This window comes from Pogoniulus pusillus, chromosome 40 (genome assembly GCF_015220805.1).
Source record: "Pogoniulus pusillus isolate bPogPus1 chromosome 40, bPogPus1.pri, whole genome shotgun sequence".
NCBI classification, from domain to species: domain Eukaryota; kingdom Metazoa; phylum Chordata; class Aves; order Piciformes; family Lybiidae; genus Pogoniulus; species Pogoniulus pusillus.
The window spans coordinates 3,169,439-3,197,409 of NC_087303.1; the positions used below are offsets into that span (position 1 = coordinate 3,169,439).

The 27,971-nt window shown below is 57.0% G+C and overlaps 2 protein-coding genes across 2 annotated transcripts; both read right to left on the reverse strand.

Moving 5' to 3' along the window:
* Positions 1–14,421: 14,421 nt before the first annotated feature.
* LOC135191765 (keratin, type I cytoskeletal 14-like) lies at positions 14,422–18,250 on the reverse strand. Its single transcript, XM_064174347.1, has 8 exons — positions 17,684–18,250; positions 17,168–17,250; positions 16,897–17,053; positions 16,347–16,508; positions 15,879–16,004; positions 15,566–15,792; positions 15,000–15,076; positions 14,422–14,709 (listed from the first exon to the last, which is right to left on the reverse strand). Exons 1-8 carry the CDS (start codon positions 18,212–18,214, stop codon positions 14,690–14,692), a joined length of 1,383 nt encoding a protein of 460 aa, XP_064030417.1. The 5' UTR covers positions 18,215–18,250; the 3' UTR covers positions 14,422–14,689.
* A 3,603-nt stretch (positions 18,251–21,853) lies between these two features.
* LOC135191772 (keratin, type I cytoskeletal 14-like) lies at positions 21,854–25,328 on the reverse strand. Its single transcript, XM_064174359.1, has 8 exons — positions 24,806–25,328; positions 23,980–24,062; positions 23,695–23,851; positions 23,370–23,531; positions 23,064–23,189; positions 22,749–22,975; positions 22,516–22,595; positions 21,854–22,132 (listed from the first exon to the last, which is right to left on the reverse strand). Exons 1-8 carry the CDS (start codon positions 25,256–25,258, stop codon positions 22,113–22,115), a joined length of 1,308 nt encoding a protein of 435 aa, XP_064030429.1. The 5' UTR covers positions 25,259–25,328; the 3' UTR covers positions 21,854–22,112.
* Between the last annotated feature and the right edge of the window lie 2,643 nt (positions 25,329–27,971).

Below are 27,971 nucleotides of genomic sequence, written 5' to 3' on the forward strand. Positions count from 1 at the left end.
GAGAGCCTGGCACAGAACATGCCTGGTCTGGAGGAGTCTCCTGTTCTCCAGAGCCAGGAGTCCTGCCCGAGGAACAGCAGAGGCAGGCACAAACTGGAAGAGTGAGCAACAGCAGGAACAGGTCCCTGGTGCCATCTGGGGTCCTGAAAGAGAGGATTGAGCAGAAGGGACACAAACCCTGAGCCTTCTGCTCCTCCTGATGCCTGCAGAGGCCCAGCAGGAACTGTCCAAAGCAGCACTGCTGCTGTTGCTGCCAGCTGCTCAGCAGCATCCAGGGCAGGAGCATTCCTCACGTCTCTTCCTCCATTCTCTCCCTTCCCACCCCTCCCTCCCTTCTTCCATCCCCCTGGGACTGCTCTGAAGCTGGAAGGAGAGAGCTGCCCCAGCAGTGTTGGCAGCTTCCAGGAAGCATCCAGCTTTGAGCAGAAATTCCTCCAGCTCCAAAGCCTTCCCCTGGGCACAACCTTTGGAGCAGAGGTGCCTGCTGTGGTGGACCTGCAGGAAGGCATTTTGTCCCAGACTGAAGAGCTAAGCCAGAGGGGACATGTGTGGGGCCCTCTGGTCTCTCTGTAGCCACAAAAAGTGCCCCAGGAGGGGCTGAGGCCAAGGCTGTGCTGGGCTGGTTTGTGAGATGGCAAACAGCAGGGCCAGGGCAGGGAGGGGAGGAGAGCAAACAGAGAGGCTGGGAGGTGGCTGAGGCAGCTGCACCACCTGCCCCACGGCAGCGAGCCTGGGCCAGAGGGCTCCTGCAGTGATTCAGGGCCAGGCTACCTCACCTGAGAGGGACACAGCCTGACTCAGCCTTCCCCTGGCCCAACTCTGCAGCCTGGGCACATCTCAGCCTTGCTCTCTGCTTCTTGTGGAGTCTGCAGCAGGCAGAAGGCTCTGACCTGCCCAGCGAGGCTGCCTAGCAGAAGTGCCCAGCCAGAGCTGCAGAGGACACTTCTGGCTGCCATGGACACGTTGCAGCTTCTTGCTGAGGAGCTGAATGTCCTGCTCAGCCCTGGGGAAGAAAAACCTGCCTGGCAGGTCCCTGGGAGCAGGTGGAAGAAGAGTGTCAGGGTGGCACAGAGCTGCAGGGCAGTGGTGGGGGTGGTGCAGCCCAGAGTTAGAGCATGAGGAACCCAAACCCACTGAGCAGAGGTGCAGGAGGCTCACAGGGGAGCAGTGACCTGATCTGTGCCCTGCTACCCAGGGAGCAGCAACCTTCCCTCTGGGGACTCCCCCTGCACTCCCCAGCACTCAGAGATCTGCATCTGGGGCACTGCAGGATAAAATCCACACTACTGCTGCTGCACAATACTGTGGGATGCAGCTCTGGAAAACTGGGAGCTGGGAGGCTTCTGCTTCCCCTCTGAGACCCCTGGAGCACAGGCAGACACCCTCAGACACCCCCTGGTGCTGCACTGCAGGCAGGGTGGCTGCAGCACAGGGGCAACAGCTGCCCAGGAGTGAAATCCAGCTCAGGGCAGTGCAGCTGAAAGGGGCAGGAGAGGAAAAGTGTCAGAGGCTGTGCCAGGTGGAGGAAGGCTTTGATCTTGGTTACACCACCGAGTGTGTCACAGGCTTTTGCTATCAGATCAGGCCCTTGGGCAGCAGCTTTCCAACCCCATTCCTGCTGCTTCCCAACCCCCTTCCTCCTGCTTTCCAACCCCCATCCCTGCTGCTTCCCAACCACCTTCCTCCTGCTTTCCAACCCCCATCCCTACTGCTTCCCAAGCCCCTTCCTCCTGCTTTCCATCCCTATCCTTGCTGCTTTCCAACCCCCATCCCTGCTGCCTCCCAACCCTATTCCTCCTGCTTTCCATCTCCATCCTTGCTGCTTTACAACCCCCATCCCTGCTGCCTCCCAACCCCCTTCCTTCTACTTTTCAATCCCATCCCTGCTGCCTTCCAACCTCCTTTCTGCTGCTTCACAACCCCATCCCTGCTGCCTTCCAACCTCCTTTCTGCTGCTTCCCAACCCCCTTCCTGCTGCTTCTCAACCTCTTCCCTGCTGCTTCCCAGCCCCCTTTCTGCTGCTCCAGGGCATTTATTGGTTATCCTGTGACCCATTTTCGTGGCCCCCAGCTGCCACTGCTGCACCTTTGGCTTTCCTCACGTCCTGCTCCTCTTGCTCCCAGGCAGTTGCAGTGAAATGGACCCTGTGAAGGTTTATCCTGCATTGGTGGTGCCTGCAGCTCCCTGGGTGCTCCTCTGGATGACTGAGCACAGCCAGGTTGTTGTCCTCATTCCTCCTTCTCAGTCTTTCAGTGTTCCAGGGGGGGAATCATTCTTCCTTCCTGCCTCTGCTTCCACCAGGGCTGTGTGCTCCTGGAGTCTCTTGCAGGCACATTTTCAGCCTTCATCTCTTCCCTTGCTCAGGAGAGCTTCAGCCACCCCACCCTGCATGGCTTCTGCCCTCTATAAACCACAGCCTGGGGTGGTTTTCTCTCCTGATGAAGGTCACAGGCACTGGAGTCTCATTAAACACAAAATTGGCTGTTGTTGAGGCTTTTTTTCCCCTCCCTGAGCTTCCTGGTAGGAAGAGGCAATGCTACAAGTGCTGAGCTGCAGCTGGGGCTGAAAGGGCTGCTCTGAGTGGCAGCTTTTGGCTTCCTTCTCTTCTGTCCCATCGTTAATCATTTCTTTTCAATCCTCTCGACTTTCTCATTGCCACACAGCCCCCGGAGGTGCCAGCAGCTGCAGAGACAAGAATGTTTCCCTGCTGCCAGGGCAGGTCCCAGCATATGCTGCCAGGGCTGCTAGCAGTGCTAGGAGAGGAGAGGTAAGAGCAGAGATAAGAACACTCCAAACCTCCTCCAAATTTCCACTTTTGCACAGCTGAGGGAATGAGATCTGGTGAGGAGGAGTGCAGGAGGGGGCCCTGATTCCTGCACTCAGGGATGAGAGTCAAAGTCAGGGGAGGGGGCAGAGCTGAAAGATGAGGAGAGGAACTGGGTCGAGACAATGGCAAGCACAAATCCAGGCTGGGCAGTGCCAGGCTGCAGAGCAGCCCTGGGGAGAGGGACTTGGGGGTGCTCCTGGAGGAGAAGCTCAGCAGCAGCCAGCAGTGTGCACTTGCAGCCCAGAAAGCCAAGCAGAGCCTGGGCTGCAGCAGCAGCAGTGTGGCCAGCAGGGCCAGGGAGGGGATTCTCCCCCTCTGCTGTGCTCTGCTAAGCCCCCACCTGGAGTCCTGCATCCAGCTCTGGAGCCCCTGGGACAAGAGGGCTGTGGAAGTGCTGGAGAGTGTCCAGAGCAGGGCCAGGAGGATGCTGAGAGGGCTGCAGCAGCTCTGCTGTGAGCACAGCCTGAAAGAGTTGGGGCTGTGCAGGCTGGAGCAGAGGAGGCTCCCAGGGGACCTTCTTGTGGCCTGCCAGGGTCTGAAGGGGGCTACAAAAATGCTGGGGAGGGACTTTTGAGGCTGTGAGGGAGTGGCAGGAGTGGGGGGGAATGGAGCAAAGCTGGAGGTGGGGAGAGTGAGGATGGAGGTGAGGAGGAAGTTGTTGAGCAGGAGAGTGGTGAGAGGCTGGCAGGGGTTGCCCAGGGAGGTGGTTGAGGCCCCATGGCTAGAGGTGGCTTTGGGCAGCCTGCTCTAGGGTAGGGTGTCCCTGGGCATGGCAGGGGGGGGTGGAACTGGCTGCTCCTTGTGGTCCCTTCCAACCCTGACTGATTCCATGAGTCTATGAACTCCAGAATGGGTTGGCTTGGGAGGGAGCTCAGAGCCAGTGCCAACCCCTGCCATGGGCAGGGACACCTCCCACCTCCCACCTCCCACCTCATCCAACCTGGCCTTGAACAACTCCAACGAGGAGGCAACCACAGCCTCCCTGGGCAGCCTGTGCCAGTGTCTCTCCTCCCTCACTGGCAAGAATTTCTTCCCCATCTCCAGTCTCAACCTTGGCCAAGGGCTCCATGGCAGAAAGGCAATGATCAGACAGTGAACTGAGCTGGGCTTGGCAGGGATGAACTCCTCTTCAGCTCCCTGGTGTGGGGACTTTCAGTGGCATTTCTCAGTGTTCTCAGTGTCACCTCCATGGTGTTGCTTAGATGGGTGTGAGGGAACTGCGAGGAGCTCAAACACTCCGCCCCTGGGAGCAGTGCAAACACTTGGCACAGGCAGGTGGCTCTGCTGTGTGCCTTGGGCAATGCCTCAGCATTGTCTCTGTTGCCCTGGAAACCGAAGCAGCTTTAAGCTCCTGACCTCTCTGGCAGCCCAGGGCTCTGCTGCTGAGGCAGTGCCTGAGGTGGGAAAGAAAAGAGAATTTCCTCAGCACGGGTAAAAGCAGTGGGAAGAGACTCAGCAGGGACCCAGCCCTGCTGGGGGGCAGCCAAAGCTCTGGATGCATTTTCACACTTCCTCTGCCCTGGCACCTGGCTGGCAAATCTCAGCAAGCTGTGCTGGGGCTGGAAAGGATTCTGGAGTCGATTGCTCAGCTGGCAAGAGGCCACCTTGCCCAGTCAGGTTTCTGCAGGCAGCAGCAATGGCGAGGGCACCGCCAATCCCAAACAGAGCCAGGCAGTGCCAGGCTGCCCTGGCTGTGATTCATGCTGCAGGAAGAGGCACAGAGATCCTCAGGGGGGCAGAATTCTGTTCTCATAGCCAGGCTGAGCTGGTGTGAAGCTTTGATCCCCAAAGTATCTCACACTACAGCAGACACTGAGGCCAGACCCAGAGAACCAGCACTTGAGGAGCTGTTTCCCTGCCCTGGCACTGCCTGAGGAGCTGCTGTGCAGGGCTGCAATTCCTGCTCCTTAACCCACTCATTACCAGCCCACGCTGGCTTGGCATGGCAAAGGCTGGCTGCAGGCAACACCTTTCCCCTGGCATCCACTGTTGGGCCTGGCACCGAGTGTGGCTGTGGACCAGAGGCACCTCCAGCCTCATTAATTAACCTAATCTTAGTTGAGTTCGTTCCCACAACTCTGTATGGGTTCACTGGGTGAGACCCTGGTGGGGGCTGGGAGGGACCCAGGCCCTGCCACAGCTGCCTGCATTGGCCAGGCTGGCCCTGGGGGCACCAACACCTGGGAGATGAGAGTGGGAGAGACTGGAAAGTGAGCTCAGAGCTGAAGGACCTGCGGCTGTTGGAGCTGTGCACAGCTGACAGCTGAACATGGGCTGGAGGCTGAGATCCTGCAGGCTCTTGGTCACACTGCAGGCTCTTGGTCACTCTGCAGGCTCTTGGTCACACTGCAGGCTCTTGGTCACCCTGCAGGTTCTTGGTCACCCTGCAGGCTCTTGGTCACCCTGCAGGTTCTTGGTCACTCTGCAGGCTCTTGGTCACCCTGCAGGTTCTTGGTCACTCTGCAGGCTCTTGGTCACCCTGCAGGTTCTTGGTCACCCTGCAGGTTCTTGGTCACTCTGCAGGCTCTTGGTCACCCTGCAGGTTCTTGGTCACCCTGCAGGTTCTTGGTCACTCTGCAGGCTCTTGGTCACCCTGCAGGCTCTTGGTCACCCTGCAGGTTCTTGGTCACCCTGCAGGCTCTTGGTCACCCTGCAGGTTCTTGGTCACTCTGCAGGTTCTTGGTCACCCTGCAGGTTCTTGGTCACCCTGCAGGCTCTTGGTCACCCTGAAGGCTCTTGGACACTCTGCAGGTTCTTGGTCACCTGTTGGGAATCACGTTCGGTGGAGCGCTATGGGAAGATGACTCTTTGTTCACCAATATGGTTAGATGGTCAAATCCACTTTATTTCCGTGATACAGTGACTTATATGCATTCTAGCAAGAGGCGTGCTCAGCTTAAGATTGGTTACAGTCAGAGGGTCCAGAGTTACATGTAAGGTGTGCATAGGTTAACTTATCACAACATTCTAAGGGTCAGCCTCCCAGACCACCCACTCCAGCCCCCTTAGTTATCTAGTCTCTGCCCACTGCAGCTGTGTGTGGGGTGCTCAGTTGTTTACATCTCGGTTTCCTGGCCTCGCTGGGAACCAAGGACGTTCTCAGTGCCAGTTACCCATGTTTATGACTTTATGTCCTCGACTGGTGAGAAATTCTTCCACAATTCCCTCTTTTTCTTTTTGAGCGACCCACACCTGGCTAACTGCCTTAGTTAAGCTCTTCTTAATGCAAGCAAAGACAATACAAGTGCATAGCAAAATTATTATGAAAATGACAAATAGCTGTAAGCCTTCTCCTAATAAGCTGCTTAACCACCCCGGGATTGTCCCAAACAGGTTCTGCAACCAGTCATCAAAAGTCGATGTTTCCTTTTCGATCTTGGCAATACGGCCTTTCTACCAGGTTATACTCTTGTGAATGGACTCACCATGATCTGATAAATTCAAACAACACATCCCTTCGAAGTCCTGGCAGCCGTGTCCTTGGGCTATCAAAAGAAAATCAACGGTTCCTCGATTTTGCAATAGGGCATGACGAAGGCTATTTTGATCAACCAATAGTTGTCCTAAAACCTTTGTGGTGACGTTGGCTTGTTTTGCTGACCAACACGCGAGTCTCTCTAGCTGTACTAATGCTTTTCCAGCTGCTCCTCCTGGTAGAAATACAGCTAAGGCAACACGAGCAGCTGTAGATAATAACTGAACGTTGTCATTGCAACTAGGACTCAATTTTAAAGATCGCTTAGGCCGGCGTTGGGCTAGGTCCCTGAGCTGACTAAGATGAGGGGCAAACATTGTCAGTTTACCCAGATAACATGGACCTCCATAAACGTTCTTGGTATGCCTTGCCACGCTCTATCACCACAAATAAGGAACACATCAGTGGGAAGTGCCTTAGCGGTTCTGTTGTTCCACAACAGATGACCTCGGCCCGTTCTTGATGCTTTGACACCATAACACCAATTGTTTGTTCCAAAAGCACCTAAGGGTCTAATATGGGCCTTGTCAGTGTTGTCTGAACCGCAGTGTCCGCCCTCATTGCTAAGGAAGTTATCATAGGCTGTTTAACACAAGGGTGAATGGTGCAGCTACAAATCAACAGTGCTAAAACCACAAAGAGAATAAACCTGTTAGAGCTTTTATCAGTAGCATTAGTCTGGCAAGCTAACAACCCAAGCTTAGCTAACAATCCCAAAAGCTATTTCTGCAAGCGACAGTAAGTCATTCGTTCAAAAACCCAAAAGTGCAGACGAACATCACAGTCACAGGAGAGTGCAGGTGTGCCACGTCTGCGCTGGCTCTGAGTGGCAGTCGACGCTGCAGACTCGCAGATCACTCAGCTGTCGAGTATTCTTCTCAGACTCCCATAGTTCTGGATTCACTCGATGTTCTCATTACACTCCTTAGCTATGAGCTGTGTCTGACTATTGTGCTTAAGAACTACAGACCTCTAAATACAATACAAAGATATGCCCTAGATGTTACTATCAGTCTATTCTACTTAGGCCTTTTCCCACAGTTCTTCATCTGCTTTTAGAATTTAGGGCAGTGTCTTTTTACCTCTTGCAGGGCCCTTGCAAGAGAAAAAAGTCACATTGCCATCTTATGCCAATTTGAGTGGGCCTTGGCCTTTACAAAGCTGTCAAACTGAACCTATTCCATTAAACCACAATCACTGAAAACTCGTAAAAAATACTCAAATTCATTAGCCATGGTCCAAACCTTAAAGATCCATACAAATACAATCATCATGTCAGTGCTTCTTTCAAGTCCTTTCACAGTTCTGCCATCTGAGCAAAACTTCTGCTTACTTTAGGGAAAAACAGGTTGGTCATAATCAGGTTGGTCTTCATCAAGGCCTGTGAAGATAAATGGTCAAACACAAGCAGATACAAGAACAAATGCAGACACATCCATTGCCTAGGCTAGCAGATCCACTGGCCTAGTCTGTATGATGTGATTAGAAAAATCCCGAAAAGGAAAAGATTTCTTCTGCTATCCTACTGTCCTCTAACCCATATTCCCCTTTTCAATAATGCCTAAATATACCCAAGAAAAACATCCCATAACATCCTTATGTCCTAAGTTCCCAAAACTACAAACCCTTAGTCTTAACTTATCTTACCCTAAGAATCTATCAGCTATAGGAACCTCAAGAAAAGCAAAGAAAATCCAAGAAGATAACAATACCATGGTATTCTCAGAAAAGGGAAAAGTCAGAATTGTCACAAGGCTCATTTCATGCAATTAGCAGCTGTTCCAGTAAACTTCTATACTAGTCCTGTCTTTATCTGTTATTGGGGGAAGGAGCTGACTGGCATTAGCCTACAAGCTCTATCATTCCCTGTTCCTAGTCCAGAATCTGGTTAGTGACTTGCAATGTGGATCTCAGTGCCTATACCCTTCGCTGTGAGAGGCAATGCATCTGAGTTCTAGTCTGTCCTGCTTGGTGCCTTCCATGTCTGTATAAGTTTCCACCCATGGTCAGTGGCACTGGCATCTCTGCTATATCCTAGCAATCTCCCTCTTTTTCTTTTTGCCACTGAGCAGTGGGTGCAAAAGTCATTGTTGCATAGTCTGTAGAAAGAATTAACCAGTAAGGCGATGGTAAATACCCCAGTCAGGAACTATCAGCTATCATTTCGAATCCGAACTGTTATCATCAGGTGACTAAAAAAATACACCTGTGCGTGTCCATGCCTGTAACAGGGGCAAAAATGGTCCTAAGTCATCCTCATCATTCTTGCTATCATTCCCATAAACTTTCTGACATCTGTCTTCAGTAGCATAGTATCACAGTACCATCAGGGTTAGAAGAGACCTCATAGGTCATCAAGTCCAACCCTTCACCACGGGGCTCAAGGTCAGACCATGGCACCAAGCGCCACGTCCAACCTTGCCTTGAACAGCTCCAGGGCACCAGGGACGGTGACTTTACCACCTCCCCGGGCAGCCCATTCCAGTATCCAATCAGTCCCTCAGTGAAGAGCTCTCTCCTCGCATCTGGTGTTGTCAAAACAGCTTTGAGGCTTCGCTGCCTCCCAGCAAGGAAAAAAAAAATCCGTAAAAGAAACAACGGGCGGGGGGGGGAACGGGGCCCCGCGGGCCCTCCACAGGTGGCTAGAGGGGGGGGAGGAGGAGGGGGAGGAGGCCAGCAGCCGCAGCGCCGCTTTCATCCTCGGCCCTCCATCTCGCCCAACCCCCAGCTGTTTCAGGTCAGCCACCACTTGGTGTTTCCGTCCGACTCCCATCCCACTATCGATCCTTGGTACACAACATGAAATCTACCCTGAAAACTTCCAAACTGCCGTCTGTCCTCTCAGGCTCTTCAAGACAGAGAGAGGAGGAAAAAAAGGCAGAGGTGAAGCTGTGAGCTATCGAACCGCTAATCTCCCTGTAGCTATACAAACGCAAATTGACTAAACTCTGAAACGACTCAAGGAAACCCATAAATCCTTCCCACCCCACCGACCCCTCAGCAGCTCCCTCAGTCCCCCAGCTGTTGAAGGCTCGCGGGAGACCCCTCGGCTTTGGGATGCGGTCCGTCGGAGATGGGCGGGCGTGCGGCGGTGAAGGGGGCGGATCTGAAGACTGTTCCGCCGAGCCGCGGGAAAGGGAGGGTCCCGAGCCGTCCGGTGCGGTCGCGTCTGCCGTCGGTCCGTTCTCTCTTTACCGTCCGTTCCTCTGTACCTTCAGTAACGTCTTTTACCGGCTGAAAAACTAAAAAGCGGTGTCCTGTATCGCGTGCAGCCATCCGCGGGGACGCGCGGGCTACAGCGGCAGATTCGACACAGTACACACAGCGGCAGGCAGCCGCCCTCCGCGCGGCAGGTCCGAAAACTTTTCCAAGCTGAGAAGCGATTGTAACTGGCTGCCGGCGGGTCGCTGCGGGCAGCCGCCATCACGGGTGTGTCAGTGAGTCGCTACGGGCAGCCGCCATCATGGGTGTGTCAGCCGCAACTCAGTCCCAAGCGCATCTCTCCCAGCGCTCCAGTTAGACCGATCAAAAAGTCCTTAGCTTTCTACGTGCAGCCCACAGAGCTGAAGCAAGACGAGATGTCTCTCGGAGACTAAGACTCATCAGCGGGGACAGAAAACAAAGTCATTCACATAGTGATAAACAATTGCACACGCCCAGTTCTTCTCGGGGGCTTGCAAATGCTTTGCAACGAACAATCAGCAGAGAGTTGGTGTGGTCTGCATGCCTCGCGGCAAAGTTGTGTACTCAGAGCGGCTCGCAGGCTCTGCTTCAGTCACAGATGGTACTATAAAGGCAAATCGCCGGCAACCTTGTTGCGAACCGCGTATCGCTCCTGCGGTCAACGTGGCTACAATCGGGTTACCGGACACGGCTCCAGTAGGGAAGGAGGGCGGAGGCGGGCGCGCGGGGCGGGCGACACGGGTGCCCGCCGGGATCGTACGGCACGCTCATTTTCAACTCCGCCACAGAGCTGGCAACCTTCCCAGCCACGCCTTTAACAGAAGCAGCTCTGCCGAGACCGAAAAACCGAACCACGGAGCCTTCTCTCTTTGAGACGCTCGGGGCGGGGGTGGAGGAGAAACCTGGCGCCGTGCACGCGTCAGAGCTGTTCGTAGCGGCCGGCAGGGCTAGGAGTAGTACCAGGAAGACCACCGCCGCCGCCTTGCATTCGGCTTTCATCTTTAGTAACGCGCGGAGCACCTCCCGCCGGGCGGGACTTAGCTGGCGGGGCGACTCAAAGTCTGTTCCGTTGCCAAGAACCGCGTCCCACAGTGCGTCTCCGACCTCCCGCTGCACTTTCGATCTTAAAATCACGGGAGGCTCTTTACTCGCATGACCCTGCGCATACGCCCGGGCCAGCAGCTCTCAGAGCTCAGTGTCCGGCGAACTTCTCTCACGAGATAAATACGCCAGCAAACGCAGTGCCCCAGCAAATCCACTGTGGGCCTTACCTGCCTTACACACGGGCTGTTCACTCCGGAAATGAACGTCCAGACTACTGCCACCTCGGGGCAGCGCTACCCGGCCCAGCGGCACCGAATGACGCTTACTCTCTCCGATACGGAGAACGTCCCACAAGTTGATCGGACCCCTCTGTCTTCGGGCCAACCCTCCGGCCCCCAACGCAGTCTCACCTGCGGCCGGCTTGTGTCCTGACTCTTCTGTTCGAGCGCCAGATGTTGGGAATCACGTTCGGTGGAGCGCTATGGGAAGATGACTCTTTGTTCACCAATATGGTTAGATGGTCAAATCCACTTTATTTCCGTGATACAGTGACTTATATGCATTCTAGCAAGAGGCGTGCTCAGCTTAAGATTGGTTACAGTCAGAGGGTCCAGAGTTACATGTAAGGTGTGCATAGGTTAACTTATCACAACATTCTAAGGGTCAGCCTCCCAGACCACCCACTCCAGCCCCCTTAGTTATCTAGTCTCTGCCCACTGCAGCTGTGTGTGGGGTGCTCAGTTGTTTACATCTCGGTTTCCTGGCCTCGCTGGGAACCAAGGACGTTCTCAGTGCCAGTTACCCATGTTTATGACTTTATGTCCTCGACTGGTGAGAAATTCTTCCACAGTCACCCTGCAGGTTCTTGGTCACTCTGAAGGCTCTTGGACACTCTGCAGGTTCTTGGTCACCCTGCAGGTTCTTGGACATCCTTCCCAGCATGCAGCCCCTTGAAGGACTCTGCTCAGTTCAGGTTCCTGTTCACGATTCTCCTGCACACAGCTATTTCCCCCTCTCTCACCTTCACCTAAGCTCCTGGGGAGGTTCCCTTGTGGAGGTGGAGATGATTCATTTCCAGAGCTGAGGAACTCAAACACACCCAGAGGCTGCAGCTCAGCAGCAGCAGCAGGCACCATCTGCACCTCCACAGTCCCCCCTGCAGGGCTCTGCTCTCAGTGCAGCACCAGCACTCAGCCTCCTCCTCAGCAAGGCTCCTGCTCCTTCCTGGCTGGTTCCAGGCTCCCTGCCTGGCTGTGGCAGCCACTCCTGCTGCTGAAGGATTTGAACACAGAAACAAACCAACTTCAGCAGCAGCGAAACACCTGCAGAGAGCATCCAGGAGGTTTTGACTTGCTCTGGGTTTGCTGACTTTGTGTGAAATCACCCCAAAACCTGCCAGCAGAATGATGTGGAGCTGAAAACTCCTCCCTTCTCTTTCCTGTCCTCTGCAGTGAGTCAGCTCAGCCCAGCTCCTTTGGGTGGGCTTTGATCTTAGGATGGACAAACGAGGCTCTGCTGAGCTCCCCATGTAGCTCAGCCAGCAGAGCCAAATGCAGGCCAGGGGCTGCTTGACTTGGCTTGGCTCAGCTCAGCTCAGCTCAGCTCAGCTCTGGGTGTACTTCCATTTCCCTTAAGATGCTCAGCAGAGCAGGGGTCAGCAGACCCCATGCAGAGGATTCTTCCTTCCCCATTCCCTCCTGAGGCACAGCAGAGGGGAGGAAGCCTCAGGAGTGCTGCCCACAGCCAACCCAGGACACCTTTGGCTCCTTTTTGGGGCCAGAAGCCTTCTTCCCATCTAACCTGTGGGGTTCCATCCCCAGGGCTGTGGTGGGTGCCTGGGGCTGGGAGCTTTGGGGTTTCAGTGGGCAGTGGTGGGTGTGGGAGGGACGAGGGAGGCTGAGGCAGGGCAGGAGCCTTTGCTGGCTTGCAGGGGAGAGCCCTGGGGTGACTCAGCAGGGAGCTGTCTGCTCTGGCACAAATCCCCTTTGTCCTCTGGAGAATGCTCTGAGTCAGGGCTGTGTGCTGGGAGCTCTGCCCTGGGCTGTGCCCTGGGGACTCTTGGAGGCCTTTCTGCATAACCCTGAGTGACCAAAGGGACCTGACCCGAATCTGTTTGCAAACCAGGGTGCAAGTGCAAAGCTATTGCCAGGACACAGTGATTGATGGGTGTCAGAGAGCCCAGGGAGGCTGTAGAGACCCATCCCTGGCACAGCTGAGTCACCTGAGATGTGGCAGACCCTGTTCAGCTGCCTGCCCAGCCCACTGCAAGCCACTGGGATCCAGGTTCCCACATGTTCAGCCACTGAGGAGTTTCACTTCTTTTAGTTCATAGCATCATAGAATCAAGCAGGCTGGAAGAGAGCTCCAAGCTCAGACAGCCCAGCCTAGCACTCAGCCCTGGCCAATCAACCACACCATGGCACTAAGTGCCCCAGCCAGGCTTTGCCTCAACACCTCCAGCCATGGGCACTCCACCACCTCCCTGGGCAGCCCATTCCAGTGCCAATCACTCTCTCTGACAACAACTTCCTCCTAACACCCAACCTAGACCTCCCCTGGCACAGCTTGAGGCTGTGTCCCCTTGTTCTGTTGCTGGCTGCCTGGCAGCAGAGCCCAACCCCACCTGGCTACAGCCTCCCTGCAGGCAGCTGCAGGCAGCAATGAGCTCTGCCCTGAGCCTCCTCTGCTGCAGGCTGCACCCCCCCAGCTCCCTCAGCCTCTCCTCACAGGGCTGTGCTCCAGGCCCCTCCCCAGCCTTGCTGCCCTTCTCTGTACTCCTTCCAGCACCTCAACATCTCTCCTGAATTGAGGAGCCCAGAACTGGACACAGCACTCCAGGGGTGGCCTGAGCAGTGCTGAGCACAGGGGCAGAAGAACCTCCCTTGTTCTGCTGCCCACACTGCTCCTGAGCCAGCCCAGGATGCCATTGGCTCTGCTGCCCACCTGGGCACACTGCTGCCTCCTCTGCAGCTCCTCTCTGCCAGCACCCCCAGGGCCCTCTCTGCCTGCCTGCTCTCAGCCACTCTGGCCCCAGCCTGCAGTGCTGCTTGGGGTTGTTGTGGCCAAAGTGCAGAACCTGCCCTTGGCCTTCTTCAGTCTCCTCCCCTTGGCCTCTGCCCACCCATGCAGCCTGCCCAGGTCCCTCTGCAGGGCTCTGCTCCCCTCCAGCAGCTCCACACTGCTCCTAGCTTGGTGTCATCTGCAAACTTACTGATGCTGGACTCAAACTCCTGGCAAGCCCAGATCCTGGCAGTGTGGAAGATGAATTGCAGCAGTTCTAGAAGAGTGAACCTTGGCTGCATGCTGCCTTCCTCCCCTGCTCACTCAGAGCATGGCAGGGTGGTGGAGCTGGGAATGCTGCCTGTGAAATGAGAACTCATTTCCTTTGCTGTGAACCAGCAGCCCTGAGCCTGGGCTCCCAGTGCCAGGAGGAACAACTCCAGCAGCTGGGCTTAGTGCCCCAGGGAGGATCCTTGGCACACTCAGCTCTCATTTCCTGAGCCTGCCCTGGGCAGAGCAGAGCCCTCCTGGAGGCTGGGAGCAGAGGCTGCCAGAGTGGGATTGGTGTCACCTTCAGTGGCCCCAAGGGAAGTGCTTTGGTTTTGCCAAAGCTCTGCTGGGATCGTGGGGTGGATGAACCCCAATGGCCTCAGCCCAGCTGCTGAGCTGGCAGAGCAGCAGCTCCCTGCAGCCCTCCTCTCTGTTTCCCTACAGGTGTCACTCTCGGGTTGGATGTGAGTCTCCTCCTGCGGCTCTGCTCTTCCACCCAACCACCACCTGGCTGAGTCAGGGTGATCACTTCGCACAGCCCACCCAACCTTGGTGTCTCTGTGCAGAGGTCTCATGGGTCCCACCAGGGAGATGCTAGGCAAGGTTTGCTTTGCATTGCAGGGAAGTGAAGTTTATTCAGGCCTTGTGTTAGCAGCAGAAAGTGCTCAACAGCTGCACTGCAGGCAGGGGGTGAGGGTGCAGTGAGAGCTTCTGAAGAGCAGCACAAGAGGAGGAAGCAGCAGGTCTGAGGAGGTGCTGGGAATCTCATCCTGAGCATCTGCAGAGCAGTCTGGGGAGCACTCAGAGGGGGCTCTGTGTGAGCATGCTGAGGGCCAGGCTGCTCAGGTGGCAGGAGGCAGGTCAGGGGAGCCCAGCACGTTGGTGGCAGATTAACACACCTTGGATTGTCCTGTGGGGTGAGAGAGGAGCTGTTAATTTGGGAGGGGAAGGCAAGAGACTGCAGCAGAGGCAGTGCAGGTGTCTCCACTGCTGTCCTTCTGTGCTAGCAGAGTGTGGAGAAGGAGCTCAGCCTGCTCCTGAAGCTGAGGCACCCTGAGCTGGGCAGAGCTGGTGGTGGCTTCATCCCTCTGCTATGGCAGGGGTGGAAGCTGTCACACGAGGGGCAGCATCACCAGGAGAGGAGGGGAAAGACAGGTGTGGGGCAGGACAAATGAGGCTCCTCTTGGCAGGGTTTCTTACCTGACTTGTCACTGGACTGCCCATGACAGTAGGAAGAGGAGGAATAGCAGTGGGACGTTCCCCCTCCTTGGCATGACCTATGCAAGGAAAGGAGTTTTAGTGGAGGGAATGAGAAAGCATCCACAGAGACACAGGTGAGCTGCAGAGAGCAGCTCAGCTCTTCCTGCTCTTCCCAAGCATCCCTTTTTAGCTTTCCAGCTCATTCCTTCACTGCATTTTCCTGGCTGGTTCTGGAAGCAGAGCCAAGAGAAGCCTGCAGAGGTGATCGCTGTGCTGGCCCAGCCCAGCTCTGCTCAGCTGCAGACAGGAGGCAGCAGCCACAGCTCAGTTCTCCTCTTTGGTTTTCCACAGCGACCGCTCCCATGGGATTCCCTCTGCACAGCCAGCCCGGGGGGAGGCTGATTCCCTGCAGCCCTGCCCTGTGCTGTGCACTCCCAGCTTGTGATCTCCACACTTCAGTGCAGATGCTGTGAAGCAATCTCCTGTGCTTAGACTGTAGCTACGGACAGCACCCCCAAAAGCCCTGCAGTGGAGAGGAGCAGTGGCAGAGCTCCCCTGGCACCTACACGATGTCCTGCTGCCCCTCCTGCAGCAGTGCCCGGTACTGGGCGATCTCCTGCTCCAGGCGGGTCTTGATGCCCAGCAGCATCTTGTACTCCTGGCTCTGGCTCTCCATCTCGCAGCGGATGCTGGCCAGCTCCTCCTCCACCGAGTTAATCTGGCACTGCAGCTGCTGCAGCAGGCAGCTGTAGCGGGACTCGGTCTCTGCCAAGGAGTTCTCCAGGGAGCTTTTCTGTTAGAGGAGAAGCAGCAGGTGAAGGGCAGAGCTCTGCCCGGCCCTGCCCGCCCTCCCTCCCCCGGCCCCTGTCCCCCACGCACGGTGCTGAGCTGAGCCTGCAGCTCGATCTCCAGGTTCTGCATCTCACGCCTGAGCTCGGTCAGCTGCTGGTTGCTGCTCTGGATGTCCTGGCTGCTGGAGGTGACCTGGCGATTGACCTCCTCGATCTGGAGCCAAAGCAGAGTGGGAGTGAGGAGGAGCCCTTGGGGAGGAGCTTGCACCCCTGTGCTGTGCGGGAGGGGTGCAGGGGAGCAGCCAAAGGCTCTGCATGCCCAGTGCCAGTGGGAGGAAGACCCCAGAGGCGGAAGACCTCTCAGGGGGCAGCTCACAGCCTGAGAGCTAAGAAGGCTGTGGAGCCTCTCCTTATCAGCCCATCCTCATCTAGGACAGCCTCAGATTGCTGCATGCATCTATGGCTCCTGACCTTGGCACATCAGCCCCAGCCTGTTCCCCCCTTGCTGCTGCAGTGCTTCCCCAGTGGCTTTTCCCTTCCCATCCCCACTCCATACCTTTGATTCATACCACTGCTCCACCTCCTTGCGGTTCCTCTGGATGATGTCCTCATACTCATGCCTCATGTCGTTCAGCATCTTGGTCAGATCCTGCCCAGGAGCAGCATTGACCTCCACACACACATCACCACCAGTCTGAGCCTTCAGCTGCCTCATTTCCTGCAGAGGAGCAGAGGTTAGTGGTAGGGTTGGGGCAGGAGAGCAGGAGGGAGCAGAGGTTAGTGCTAGGGTTAGGGAAGGAGAGCAGGAGGAAGAAGAGGTCAGTGGTGGGGTTGGGGCAGGAGAGCAGGAGGGAGCAGAGGTCAGTGGTGGAGCTGGGGCAGGAGAGCAGGAGGAAACAAAGGTCAGTGCTAGGGTTGGGGAAGGAGAGCAGGAGGGAGCAGAGGTCAGTGGTGGAGCTGGGGCAGGAGAGCAGGAGGGAGCAGAGGTCAGTCAGTGGTGGGGCTGGGGCAGGTGGGGACTGGGCAGTATCAAGGGACAAGGGCATGATGGTGTCACAACACGTGGCTGGATGGACTCGATGTGCACCTTTAGGGGTGGACCTCACCTCCTCATGGTTTCTCTTGAGGGTCATCAGTTCCTCCTTCAGGGACTCCAGCTCAGATTCCAGTCCGGAGCGAGTGCGAGTGAGGTCGTCCAGGACGTTCCTCAGGCCATTGATGTCAACCTCCACGGTCTGGGACATGACCAACTCGTTCTCGTACCTGCAGAGGGCACAGGGAGCCACTGCACAGTCACTGCATGGGCTGGGACGCACCACTGGGGGCTGCTGTCCCCATCTGTGGCCAGGGAAGGAGCAGGGCTCCAGGGGCGCTCACTTCATGCGGAAGTCGTCGGCTGTCATCCTGCTGTTGTCGATCTCCAGGATCATTTTGTTGTTGTCCACGGTGGCAGCAATGATCTGCAGGAGAGAGGGGTTGAAGAGAAGCTTTTTGGTGTCCAAAGCATCCAAGACAGGAAGACCCAAAGCTTTGTCAAGGCCTTGTTACAAGGGTTGGGTTTGTCTCCTGCAGTGATGCGGGAGCCACAGAACAGTCTGGAGATGCTCAGGGTGTGTGTGGAGGGGGAGGGCAAGAATTTGGCTTTCCCCAAGGCTCTGATGAAAGGAACATTGCTGGAGGAGGGAGGACAAGAACATCTGTGGTGGGAGATCTCCAGCAGCTGGCTTTCTGCATGCTGGGTCTACCAGGAGGTCCTGTTCCTATCTCCTTGTAAGAGAGGCTGACTGCCAGGGAAGGGCTTGGTCCTTCCTCCCCTGTGGCCAAGAGGGTGCAGAGACAAGGGGAGGTGAGGAGGAGAAGAGCAATGCAGTGCCAGGCCCGGGGCTGTCCTACCTGGTTCTGCAGCTGCTCGATGGCCTGGTAGTAGGGGCTGTAGTCCTTGGCAGCAGCAGGGGCCTGCTTCCTGTACCACTCTCGGATGTGCTGCTCCAGCTGCGCGTTCTCCTCCTCCAGCCGCCGCACCTTGTCCAGGTAGGCTGCCAGGCGGTCGTTGAGGTTCTGCATCGTCACCTTCTCGTTGCCGCTCAGCAGCAGGTCCCCACCAAAGCCTCCTCCTATGCCACCGCCAAAGCCTCCTCCTATGCCACCACCAAAGCTTCCTCCTATGCCACCGCCAATACCTCCTCCTATGCCACCGCCAATACCTCCTCCTATGCCACCGCAGAGGCCTCCTGCCATGCTGCCAGCGCTCATGCCCCCTCCGTAGCCCATGCTGCCCCCTGACCCCCCGTAGCTGCCACCCCCATAGCAGGAGGCGGCGTAGCGCCGGCAGGACGCTGAGGAGCTCCTGCCGCCACCTCCCCCGCAGGCAGCTCCACCGCTCCTGTAGGAGGTGCTGGAGGTTCTCTTGATGCTGCAGCTCATGGTGGAAGCAAATCGGATCCCAAGCCCCAAGTGTGAGTTCCCTGCTCAGCTGGAGGTACAGAGCAGACTGCAGGCTCTGTCCTCGCCGGTGGCTTTTATGCTGGGCAGGGTGGGTGGCACCAGGAGGGTGCCCAGCTTCCCATGGAGGCTGCCAGCCCTGCTGCTGCTGCCAAGAGTGGTGTGCCAAGGGGAATTTCTGCTGGAGCTTGGGACTGCCCTCCCCATGGGTACTGTGTCTGCTGCTGATTCAGCCCAAGCCTGCACCATCACCCCAGGTGGGCGGCTGTTAGATTCCCTTTCAGATAGGCTCTTGCTGGCTACTCAGAGAGAGACTCATCTTAATTGCTGGGCTTTGTTCTCTGGAGTCATTTCTGTCCTGAAGAGAGGTGATGAAAGCAGCCCCTTCCCTGCTGCCTCTGCCTACGCACAACGGCTCAGGGTGGAGGGGACCTCAGAGCTCAGCTGCTCCAACCTCCTGCCATGCTCAGGGGCACCTCTCAACTAGTCTCAGTTGCTCAAGGTCTCATCCAGCCTGGCCAGGGGGGAAGCCTGATCAGATCAGCTTCAAAGCACAGAGAGGAACAGAGAGGCAGAGCCGAGGCTGCTGCTGATGTCTCGGAGTGACAGTGCTGGGAAGGGTTGGAAGCGTTGGGTCAGAGGCTGTGATGCAACGGTGCTGGGAAGGAGATGGAAAATCAACACCTCTGGCATCAGCAGCAAGCAGCAATCAGCAGCTCAGCGGTGAGGACAAAAGGGGCACTGCAGCAACCCAGGGAGGAATTCTGAGTAAGGGCTCACACCCAGTGAGAAGGCAATGGTTAAACTTTAATGGTCCTGACTCAAGCCCAGCAACAGAGGCAAAGCAACGGGTCCTGGCCTGCAGGTAATTAGAAAGCTACCAATTAAAGAACAATCATAGTTACCAAGATCAAAGCTTCACATCAACTCAGCCTGGTTATGGGATTCTCCCCCTTGACTCTGCTCTGCTGAGACCCCCCCACCAGCAGGGACTTCCCTGGGGTCCATCCAGCCCAGCAGGAGGAGGACACAGAGCTGCTGGAGTTGAGTCCAGAGGAGGCCACAAAGGTGAGCCCAGGGCTGGAGCAGCTCTGCTGTGAGCACAGGCTGAGGGAGCTGGGGGGGTGCAGCCTGCAGAGGAGAAGGCTCCAGGGGCAGCTGAGAGCTGCTGCCAGGGCCTGAAGGGATCCTGCAGGAAGACTGCAGAGAGACTTTTACTGAGAGGGTCTGAAGCTGAGGCAGAGCAGGGTGAGAGTCGAGCTGAGGAAGAAGTTGTTGAGTGTGAGGGTGGTGAGAGCCTGGCACAGGCTGCCCAGGGAGGCTGTGGATACCTTGAGAGCTGTCCCTGGGCATGGCAGGAGGTTGGAGCAGCTGAGCTCTGAGGTTGCTTCCACCCTGAGCCATTCTAGGACTCTGATTCACGAGCCAAAAGCCTCAGGTCTCTTTAGATGCCATTTAGCATCTCTGAGATGACAAACAGAGGTTGAACATCTTCTGTTGCAGAGGCTGTGGAGCTCCTCAGCCATTTGAGGAGACCACTAGAGCTCTGAATTCATCCTTCCCTGGGAGACCTTTTGCCTATACCACAGCCTGTGAACCTCTATGAATCCAAAGGCTTCTTTGAAGCAGCAGCGCTGTGAAGCCTTTCCAAGTACTGGGTTCTCAGTGGTGAAGTTGGCTGCAGAGCCACAAACAGATACTGCAGGCTGGCAGAGGAACCAGCAGCAGCAGGCAGAGCTTTGCTGGATGCCACTGCTGGATCCATCTCCAGGGAGTGGACAACCTCAGAAACAATTAGTGGTAATTAATTGTTTTACAGCTGATGAGTCAGCTGTGGTTTGGGTGAGGAGGGAGCTGCTCCCATGGGTTTCATCAGCAGCTCCATCTGTGCCTTCCCCAGCCCTCACCCACCAGCCTGCAGCACTCTGCTGGGCTCTCAAGAGGTGAAGGGTCTGCATTGGGACCACCTCTGTTTAACATCTGCATTGGTGACCTTGATTCAGGCACAGAGAGTGCCAGCAGTGACTTTGCAGATGGCACCAAGTTAGGTGGCAGTGCTGATTTGAATGAGGGTAGAGAGGCTCTGCAGAGGGACTTGGACAGGCTTAGATCAATGAGCCAGCTTCAGTGGGATGAGTTTCAACAAGGCCAAATGCCAGGTCCCACACTTGGGGCACAACAACCCCAAGCAACACTACAGGCTTGGGGCAGTGTGGCTGGAGAGCTGCTGGCAGAAAGGGAGCTGAGGGCTGTAATAGACAGGACATGAATGGGAGCCAGCAGTGTGTCCAGGGGGCTGAATGTGAGCCAGCAATGTGCCCAGGGGGCTGAGTGTGAGCCAACAGTGTGCCCAGGGGGCTGAATGTGAGCCAGCAGTGTGCCCAGGGGGCTGAGTGTGAGCCAGCAGTGTGCCCAGGGCGCTGAATGTGAGCCAGCAGTGTGCCCAGGCGGCTGAGTGTGAGCCAGCAATGTGCCCAGGGGGCTGAATGTGAGCCAGCAATGTGCCCAGGGGGCTGAGTGTGAGCCAGCAGTGTGCCCAGGGGGCTGAATGTGAGCCAGCAATGTGCCCAGGGGGCTGAGTGTGAGCCAGCAGTGTGCCCAGGTGGCCAAGAAGACCAGTGGCATCCTGGCTTGTATTGAAACTGCTGTGGGCAGCAGCAGCAGGGAGGTGATTGTGCCTTGGACTTGGCTCTGATGAGGTCACAGCTTGAGTGTTGTGTTCAGTTTTGGGCACCACAATACAGGGGAGCTGTGGAGGTGCTGGAGCAGGTCCAGAGGAAGGCAACAAAGCTGAGGAAGGGCCTGGAGATTGAATCTTATGAGGACTGACTGAGGGAGCTGGGGATGGTTAGTGTGAGGAAGAGGAGGCTGAGGGCAGACCTCATTGCTGTCTGCAGTTGCCTGAAGGGACATTGTGGAGAGGCTGCTGCTGGGCTCTTCCCACAGGTAACTGGAGACAGAACAAGGGGGAATGGCCTCAACCCGAGGCTGGGGAGGTTTAAATTGGGTATGAGGAAAAAGTTTTTCATGGAGAGAGTGGTCAGAGACTGGAATGAGCTGCCCAGGGGGGTGGTGGAGTCAACCCTGGATGTGTTTCAGGGTGGTTTGGATGTGGTGCTTGGGGATATGGTTTAAGGTGAATCTTGTAGAGTAGGGTTCTAGGATGGACTTGGTGGACCTGAGGGGCTTTGCCAGCCTGGATGTTGCTGTGTGGTTTTGTGATCCTCACAGCCTCACTCCTACCCTCCTCTTCCTCTGATGTGCCCCCCTGGGCTGGTGCCTTGCCCCTTGCTCCTGTAGACCTGCAGAGTCCTGCTCAGGGACAGCAGCTTCAGTGCTGTCCACTTGTCCCCTGCTGCAGGAGCAGCTCAGAGCCATTCCCCAGGGCAGCGAAGCTCTCCCCAGGCAGCAGCCTCCTGCTGCTGACACCTTTTGGAACTGGTGACAGCTCCTTTTAGTCTCTGATACAGTCTCAGCATGGTGTCCATCTCCTTAGTGCACAGCAGGCTGTGCTGGGACCAGCAGAGGGTGGACAAGCTGTAGCCCAGGCCAGCCCATGCTTGGCTGGGTGCCCTGGCTGAGTGCCCTGGCTGGGGGCAGAGGAAAGCTCTCAGACACTGCTTTGGTTTGCATTGCAGAGGGAAGGTTTATTGAGGCTGTGCTAGCAGCAGCAGGGAAGCCCTTAGGAGCCCTGCCCCAAGAGAAGCTGAGTGCAAGAAGCTTTGCAGAACGGCAGAGGGGTGAGGAGGCAGCAGCCCAGGCGCTGCTCCAGCTCCCTCCCCTGGCACCAGCTGTGCTGCAGATGGGTTCAGTCTGTCCTTGCCCATGGTCAGGGATTCTGGGCTGGAGGGTGCCAGCACCGTGGCTTTCAGCTCTCTCTCTAGCACACTCGTGAGTGTCCTGTGGAAAGAGAGAGCAGAGCATGGCCTTAGGGGGACATCTGAGCCTCCCTGCGGACCTGAGCCCCTCCCCTGGGCAGCCTAGGCTGGCAAGAGGAGCTGAGGGGCTCCAAGCCCAGCAGTGCTGAGGGCACTGTCTCAGAGCTGTGCTGGGTCACCCCAAGGAGCAAGAATTGTTTCCTGCCCTGCAGAGTTCGTCTGCTGGAGTGCAGATCTAGGCAGAGGGAAGGGCAGAACCTGCTGTGCTTTACCCCACGGCAGTCAGTGAGGTTCTCTCTCTCCTGGGCTGCTGGAATCTTGCCCAGCTTGCACCACTAAACCATCCCAGTCATGGGGGCAGGTATGACCCACTCACAACCACGTCCCTCAGCACTGCAGCCTTACCTGCCATGTCTCCACCCGGGGAATGAGAGTAGTAAGTGGAAGAAAATGCCTGGGAGGATTTCCCAACTCCTTGGGAAGCACTGCAAAAAGGAGAGGAATTAATCCACAAGGGAGCTGCAGGCAGGGGACAGTCAGTGGCAGACAGACAGACAGACAGAGCTGGGGTGGGGCTGTGTGGGCAGCAGAGGCAGGAGTCTGCTTTGCATCCCCTCCCCACCGTGTGCTACACCTACACGATGTCCTGCTGCCCTTCCTCCAGCAGTGCCCGGTACTGGGCGATCTCCTGCTCCAGGCGGGTCTTGATGCCCAGCAGCATCTTGTACTCCTGGCTCTGGCTCTCCATCTCGCAGCGGATGCTGGCCAGCTCCTCCTCCACCGAGTGGATCTGGCTCTGCAGCTGCTGCAGCAGGCAGCCGTAGCGGGACTCGGTCTCTGCCAAGGAGTTCTCCAGGGAGTTTTTCTGTTAGAGGAGAAGCAGCAGGTGAAGGGCAGAGCTCTGCCCGGCCCTGCCCACCCCTCACCTTCCCCGGCCCCTGTCCCCCACGCACGGTGCTGAGCTGAGCCTGCAGCTCGATCTCCAGGTTCTGCATCTCACGCCTGAGCTCGGCCAGCTGCTGGCTGCTGCTCTGGATGTCCTGGCTGCTGGAGGTGACCTGGCGATTGACCTCCTCGATCTGGAGCCAAAGCAGAGTGGAAGTGAGGAGGAGCCCTCGGGGAGGAGCTTGCACCCCGGTGCTGTGCGGGAGGGGAGTGCAGGGGAGCATCCTCCTCTGCTCAGCCAAAAGCTCTGCGTGCCCAGTGCCAGGGCTCTGAGGCTCCCCGCAGAAGGGGCCCTGCTGTGTGGTGCTTCCTACCTTGACCTCGTACCACTGCTCCACCTCCCTGCGGTTCTTCTCGATGATCTGCTCGTACTCCTGCCTCATGTCGTTCAGGATCTTGGTCAGGTCCTCTCCAGGGGCAGCATTGACCTCCACACTCACATCACCACCAGTCTGTGCCTGCAGCTGCCTCAGCTCCTGCAGGGAGTCCAGTGAGAGCAGGAGGGAGCTGGGGTCAGTGCTGGTGGCCAGACCATGACAGTTTCATGGCACAAGGCTGAACTGACTCTACCTATAGCTCTGGGAGGCTGCAGAGCCAGAGGACCATGTCTTGGCCATGCTCTTGAGCACCAGGTCCTACCTCCTCGTGGTTTCTCTTGAGAGCAATCAGCTCATCCTTCAAGGACTCCAGCTCAGACTCCAGGGAAGATCTAACCAGAGTGAGGTCATCCAGGAGGTTCCTCAAGCCATTGATGTCAGCCTCCACAGTCTGCCTGATGACCAGCTCGTTCTCATACCTGTGGGGAAGGAGGTGGTGGTGGTGCACAGCAACCTCTGTCCCAGCTCACAACCCCAGTGCAATCAGCACCAGCAGTCAGGGCAGTGCTGCCCTGTCCCCAGGGAAAGCCCTCCCAGGGGCACTCACTTCATCCTGAAGTCATCAGCTGTCATCTTGCTGTTGTCAATGTCCAGCAGCAGCCTGTTGTTGTCTACAGAGGCAGCAATGATCTGCAAAGGAGGAGGTTGCAGAGGAGGCTTTCTGTGATCTAGGAAGCCAGGGCAAGAAGGAGGACTCAAAGCTTTGCTAGGGACTTGCTGGGGGCTGTGGAATGGCTTCCTGTAGTGCTGCAAGGCCATGGCAGAGGCTAAAGCTCCAATGAAACCTGGGCTGTCTCAAACCATCCTCCCAAAGCCCCATTCTGGGCTGCTCTTTCTTGCCTTAGAGTCTTCTCCCAGTGTCCCAAGGAATGGCCTCAGCCTTGTCCCTGTGATCTGCTTCTTCACCCTCTCTCTGCTCTCCTTTCTTGGTACCAGTGAAAGGTGATGGACAGGGAAGGGCTTGGTCCTGCCTCTGCTGTGTGCAGCAGGGTGCAGAGACAAGGGGAGGGCAGATGAGGAACTCCAGGAGCTGGGGCTTTGTGTGGGGCTGGAAACCACAGGGGCCTGGTTTGGAGCCACCTGGCAAGGTTGGATCTCAGATCCATGCACCAGCACGCCTGGGCCGGCTGCAGCTCTGCCTGACCTGGGGTTGTGCCCCCAGGGATTTGTTCTTTCCCTTGAGGAGTGCTGGGGCAGGGCTGCTCACCCAAGAGATGGGAGATTCAGCTCTGCAGCTGTCGGTACCCCCAGTGAGGCTGCCCAGGAGCCCCCTGCCAGCCCCTCAGAGCTGGTGCCCGAGGGCAGGAGCAAGCCCTTGGAAAGGAGAACAGGAGCAAGCAGGGATGAAGCCCTGCTAGCTGGGGCTGTCCTACCTGGTTCTGCAGCTGCTCGATGGCCTGGTAGTAGGAGCTGTAGTCCTTGGCAGCAGCAGGGGCCTGCTTCCTGTACCACTCTCGGATGTGCTGCTCCAGCTGCGCGTTCTCCTCCTCCAGCCGCCGCACCTTGTCCAGGTAGGCTGCCAGGCGGTCGTTGAGGTTCTGCATTGTCACCTTCTCGTTGCCGCTCAGCAGCAGGTCCCCACCAACACCAAAGCCTCCTCCTATGCCACCGCAGAGGCCTCCTGCCATGCTGCCAGCGCTCATGCCCCCTCCGTAGCCCATGCTGCCCCCTGACCCCCCGTAGCTGCCACCCCCATAGCAGGAGGCTGCGTAGCGCCGGCAGGACACCGAAGAGTTCCTGCCCACACCAGCACCACCGCCACCCCCGCAGGCAGCTCCACCGCTCCTGTAGGAGGTACTGGAGGTTCTCTTGATGCTGCAGCTCATGGTGGAAGCAAATCGGATCCCAAGCCCCAAGCGCGGGTCCCCTGCTCAGCTGGAGGCACAGAGCAGACTGCAGGCTCTGTCCTCGCCGGTGGCTTTTATGCTGGGCAGGGTGGGTGTCGCCGGGAGGGTGCCCAGCTTCCCATGGAGGCTGCCAGCCCTGCTGCCGCTGCCAAGAGTGATGTGCTGCGCTGTCTGAGGCATTACCCCTCCTCTCAGGTATGCTGCTGTTGATTCAGGGCAGGCAGGCACCGTCACCGGCCGGGGGTGGCTGTGTTGGGGATTGTGGGGATCGTGTCCCAGCTCCCAGCTTTGTGTATCTGACAACACATCTCTGGTAACAGAGCTAATGAAGGCTCCTCCCTGGCTGGCTCCTTCTCTCGCCTTCTGCGTGGTGAAACTCAGCGGTTCAGCTTTTGTCTTGCCCCCGATCACAGGGAGCGATTGCGGAGCCCAGCAGCCTGCAGCCCTCTGCTGCCGCTCGGCTGCTCCACCTGCACCTGGGCTGCTTACAAACCTGCCCCCGTTCACTGGCAACGGCCAAACCTGTTCCCCCTCGTCTGCCGTGGGAGAAACCCTAACACTGACTCTTTCCTCTCCTCTCCCTGCTCATCCTGGGGAGTTCAAGTGGGATTTAACCTCTCCTGGGAGTGCAGGGAGGAGATTGCAGTCGTTTCCCTTAGCAAAGAGAGTGGATGCCAGCCACAAAAGCAGAGTTTTGCAAGGGCAGACACAGAAAAGCTTTTCCTATCAAAGGTCCTGCAGCTGGCTCAGGCCAAGCCCAGCACAAACCCAGGCTGAGTGCAGAGTGGGTTGGGAGCAGCCCTGAAGAAAGAGCCTTGGGGGTGTTGGGTGCTGAGCAGCTCCCCAGGAGCCAGCAGTGCCTCCTGCAGCCCAGCAGGCAGCTGTGTGCTGGCTGCAGCCAGAGGAGTGTGGGGAGAGGGCAGGAGAGGGGATTGTGCCCCTGGGCTCTGCTCTGCTCAGATCTCACCTCCAATGCTGCCTCCAGCTCTGGTGTCCCCAGGAGGACACAGAGCTGCTGGAGTGAGTCCAGAGGAGGCCACAAAGGTGAGCCCAGGGCTGGAGCAGCTCTGCTGTGAGCTGAGGGTGTGCAGCCTGCAGAGGAGAAGGCTCCAGGGACACCTCAGAGCTGCTGCCAATGCCTGAAGGGGTCCTGTAGGAAGGCTGCAGAGAGACTTATGCTGAGGGGGTCTGGAGCCAGCCCAAGGGGGAATGGTTTGGAGCTGAGGCAGAGCAGGGTGAGAGTGGAGCTGAGGAAGAAGTTGTTGAGTGTGATGGTGGTGAGAGCCTGGCCCAGGCTGCCCAGGGAGGCTGTGGCTGCCTCCTGCTTGGGGGTGTTCAGGGCCAGGCTGGATGAGACCTTGAGGAGCTGAGTCTAGCTGAGAGGTGTCCCTGGGCATGGCAGGAGTTGGAGCAGCTCAGCTCTGAGCTCCTTTCCACCCTGAGCCGTTCAGGGGTTCTGTGAACTATTGATTTCATTTGAGTTTGAAGCAGCTTCAGAGGAAGCTGGGGGGGGGGGAGGTGTTGGTGGGGGGAGGGAGCTGGCTGAGGTTCCACCTTTCCATCCCCAGGTTAAAATGGACATTTCCCCAAGCAGCTCCTGGAGTTACATAAAGCCACAAAAAAAATGATCTGGGCGAAAAATCTCCAGCAGCAGAGATTAGATCTGAGATGTCCTCATCAGCTGAGCTCCTTGCAAGGACTTGGCTCTGCCCACCCTCAGAGAGTGTCTTGCAACACAAAGCAGAGGCAGAAACCATTGGGTATTTTTTTCCACTGCCTGTGCAGGGCAGGCTGCTCTGAGCTGCTTTTTTCCACCTTAGTTCCCGTGACTCAGGGAACTCCTTGGAGCTCCTGCACAAGAGTCCCTTGGCTGGTGGAAGGGAGCCACAAGGAGCTGCTGGCATCTGCTGTGAGCTGCCACCTCCAAACCAGCTTCTCCACAGCGTGAGGGGATTGATTCGAGCTGGAGGGGCGTTAGGAAGAGGCTCCTTGTTACAGAAGAAGTAACAGGACCTTCCAGAAGAGGAAGCCTTCCAGGACCTGAAGGCTGCAGAGGAGCAGTTCCCAAAGGCCTGCAGGGACAGCACAGGGGCAGTGGTTTGAGATGAGATCAGAGCAGACTGAGGATGGAGTGAGGAACAAGTCCTGCATCTGTCAGCTCTGGAAGGCCAAGGCTGAGCTGTCAGCATCTCCCGAGGAGCTTTGTGGGGGTCCTGTAAATGCTTTCCTTTGGACTCCTCCTTCTTGCCTGTCCCATACCAGCTCCCCACTTTGTGCACTCCCAGTTTCAGCCTCTGAGTGTCAGCTCAGTTTCTGGGAATCACACCTGGAACACTTCTCTGCTTTCACAGCCACCCCTGCCTCCTGCCGGCACTCAGCTGGTGCCAGCTTTACTCCCACAGTGCTGAGCTTCTGCAGTCTGCTCCAGGCCAATGTTTGCCTGGGATGGAGCCTGGAGCCCAGCTCCACAGGGGTCTCTGGCTCAGTGCTGCGAACAGAGGCACAACCCAGGCAGCTCCAAGAGCATCAGGGTCTGCCCTGCATACTCAGAAGCTGTGCTCTCACTCTGAGCTTCATTCCCAACTCTCCTTCTCTGCCTGAGCCCCACTCTGCCAGGGCTCTTTATTTTCTCTTCTAGAGAATGGAAGGAAACCTCCACACAGGGTTCTGGTTGCATCAGACAGAAGTGAAG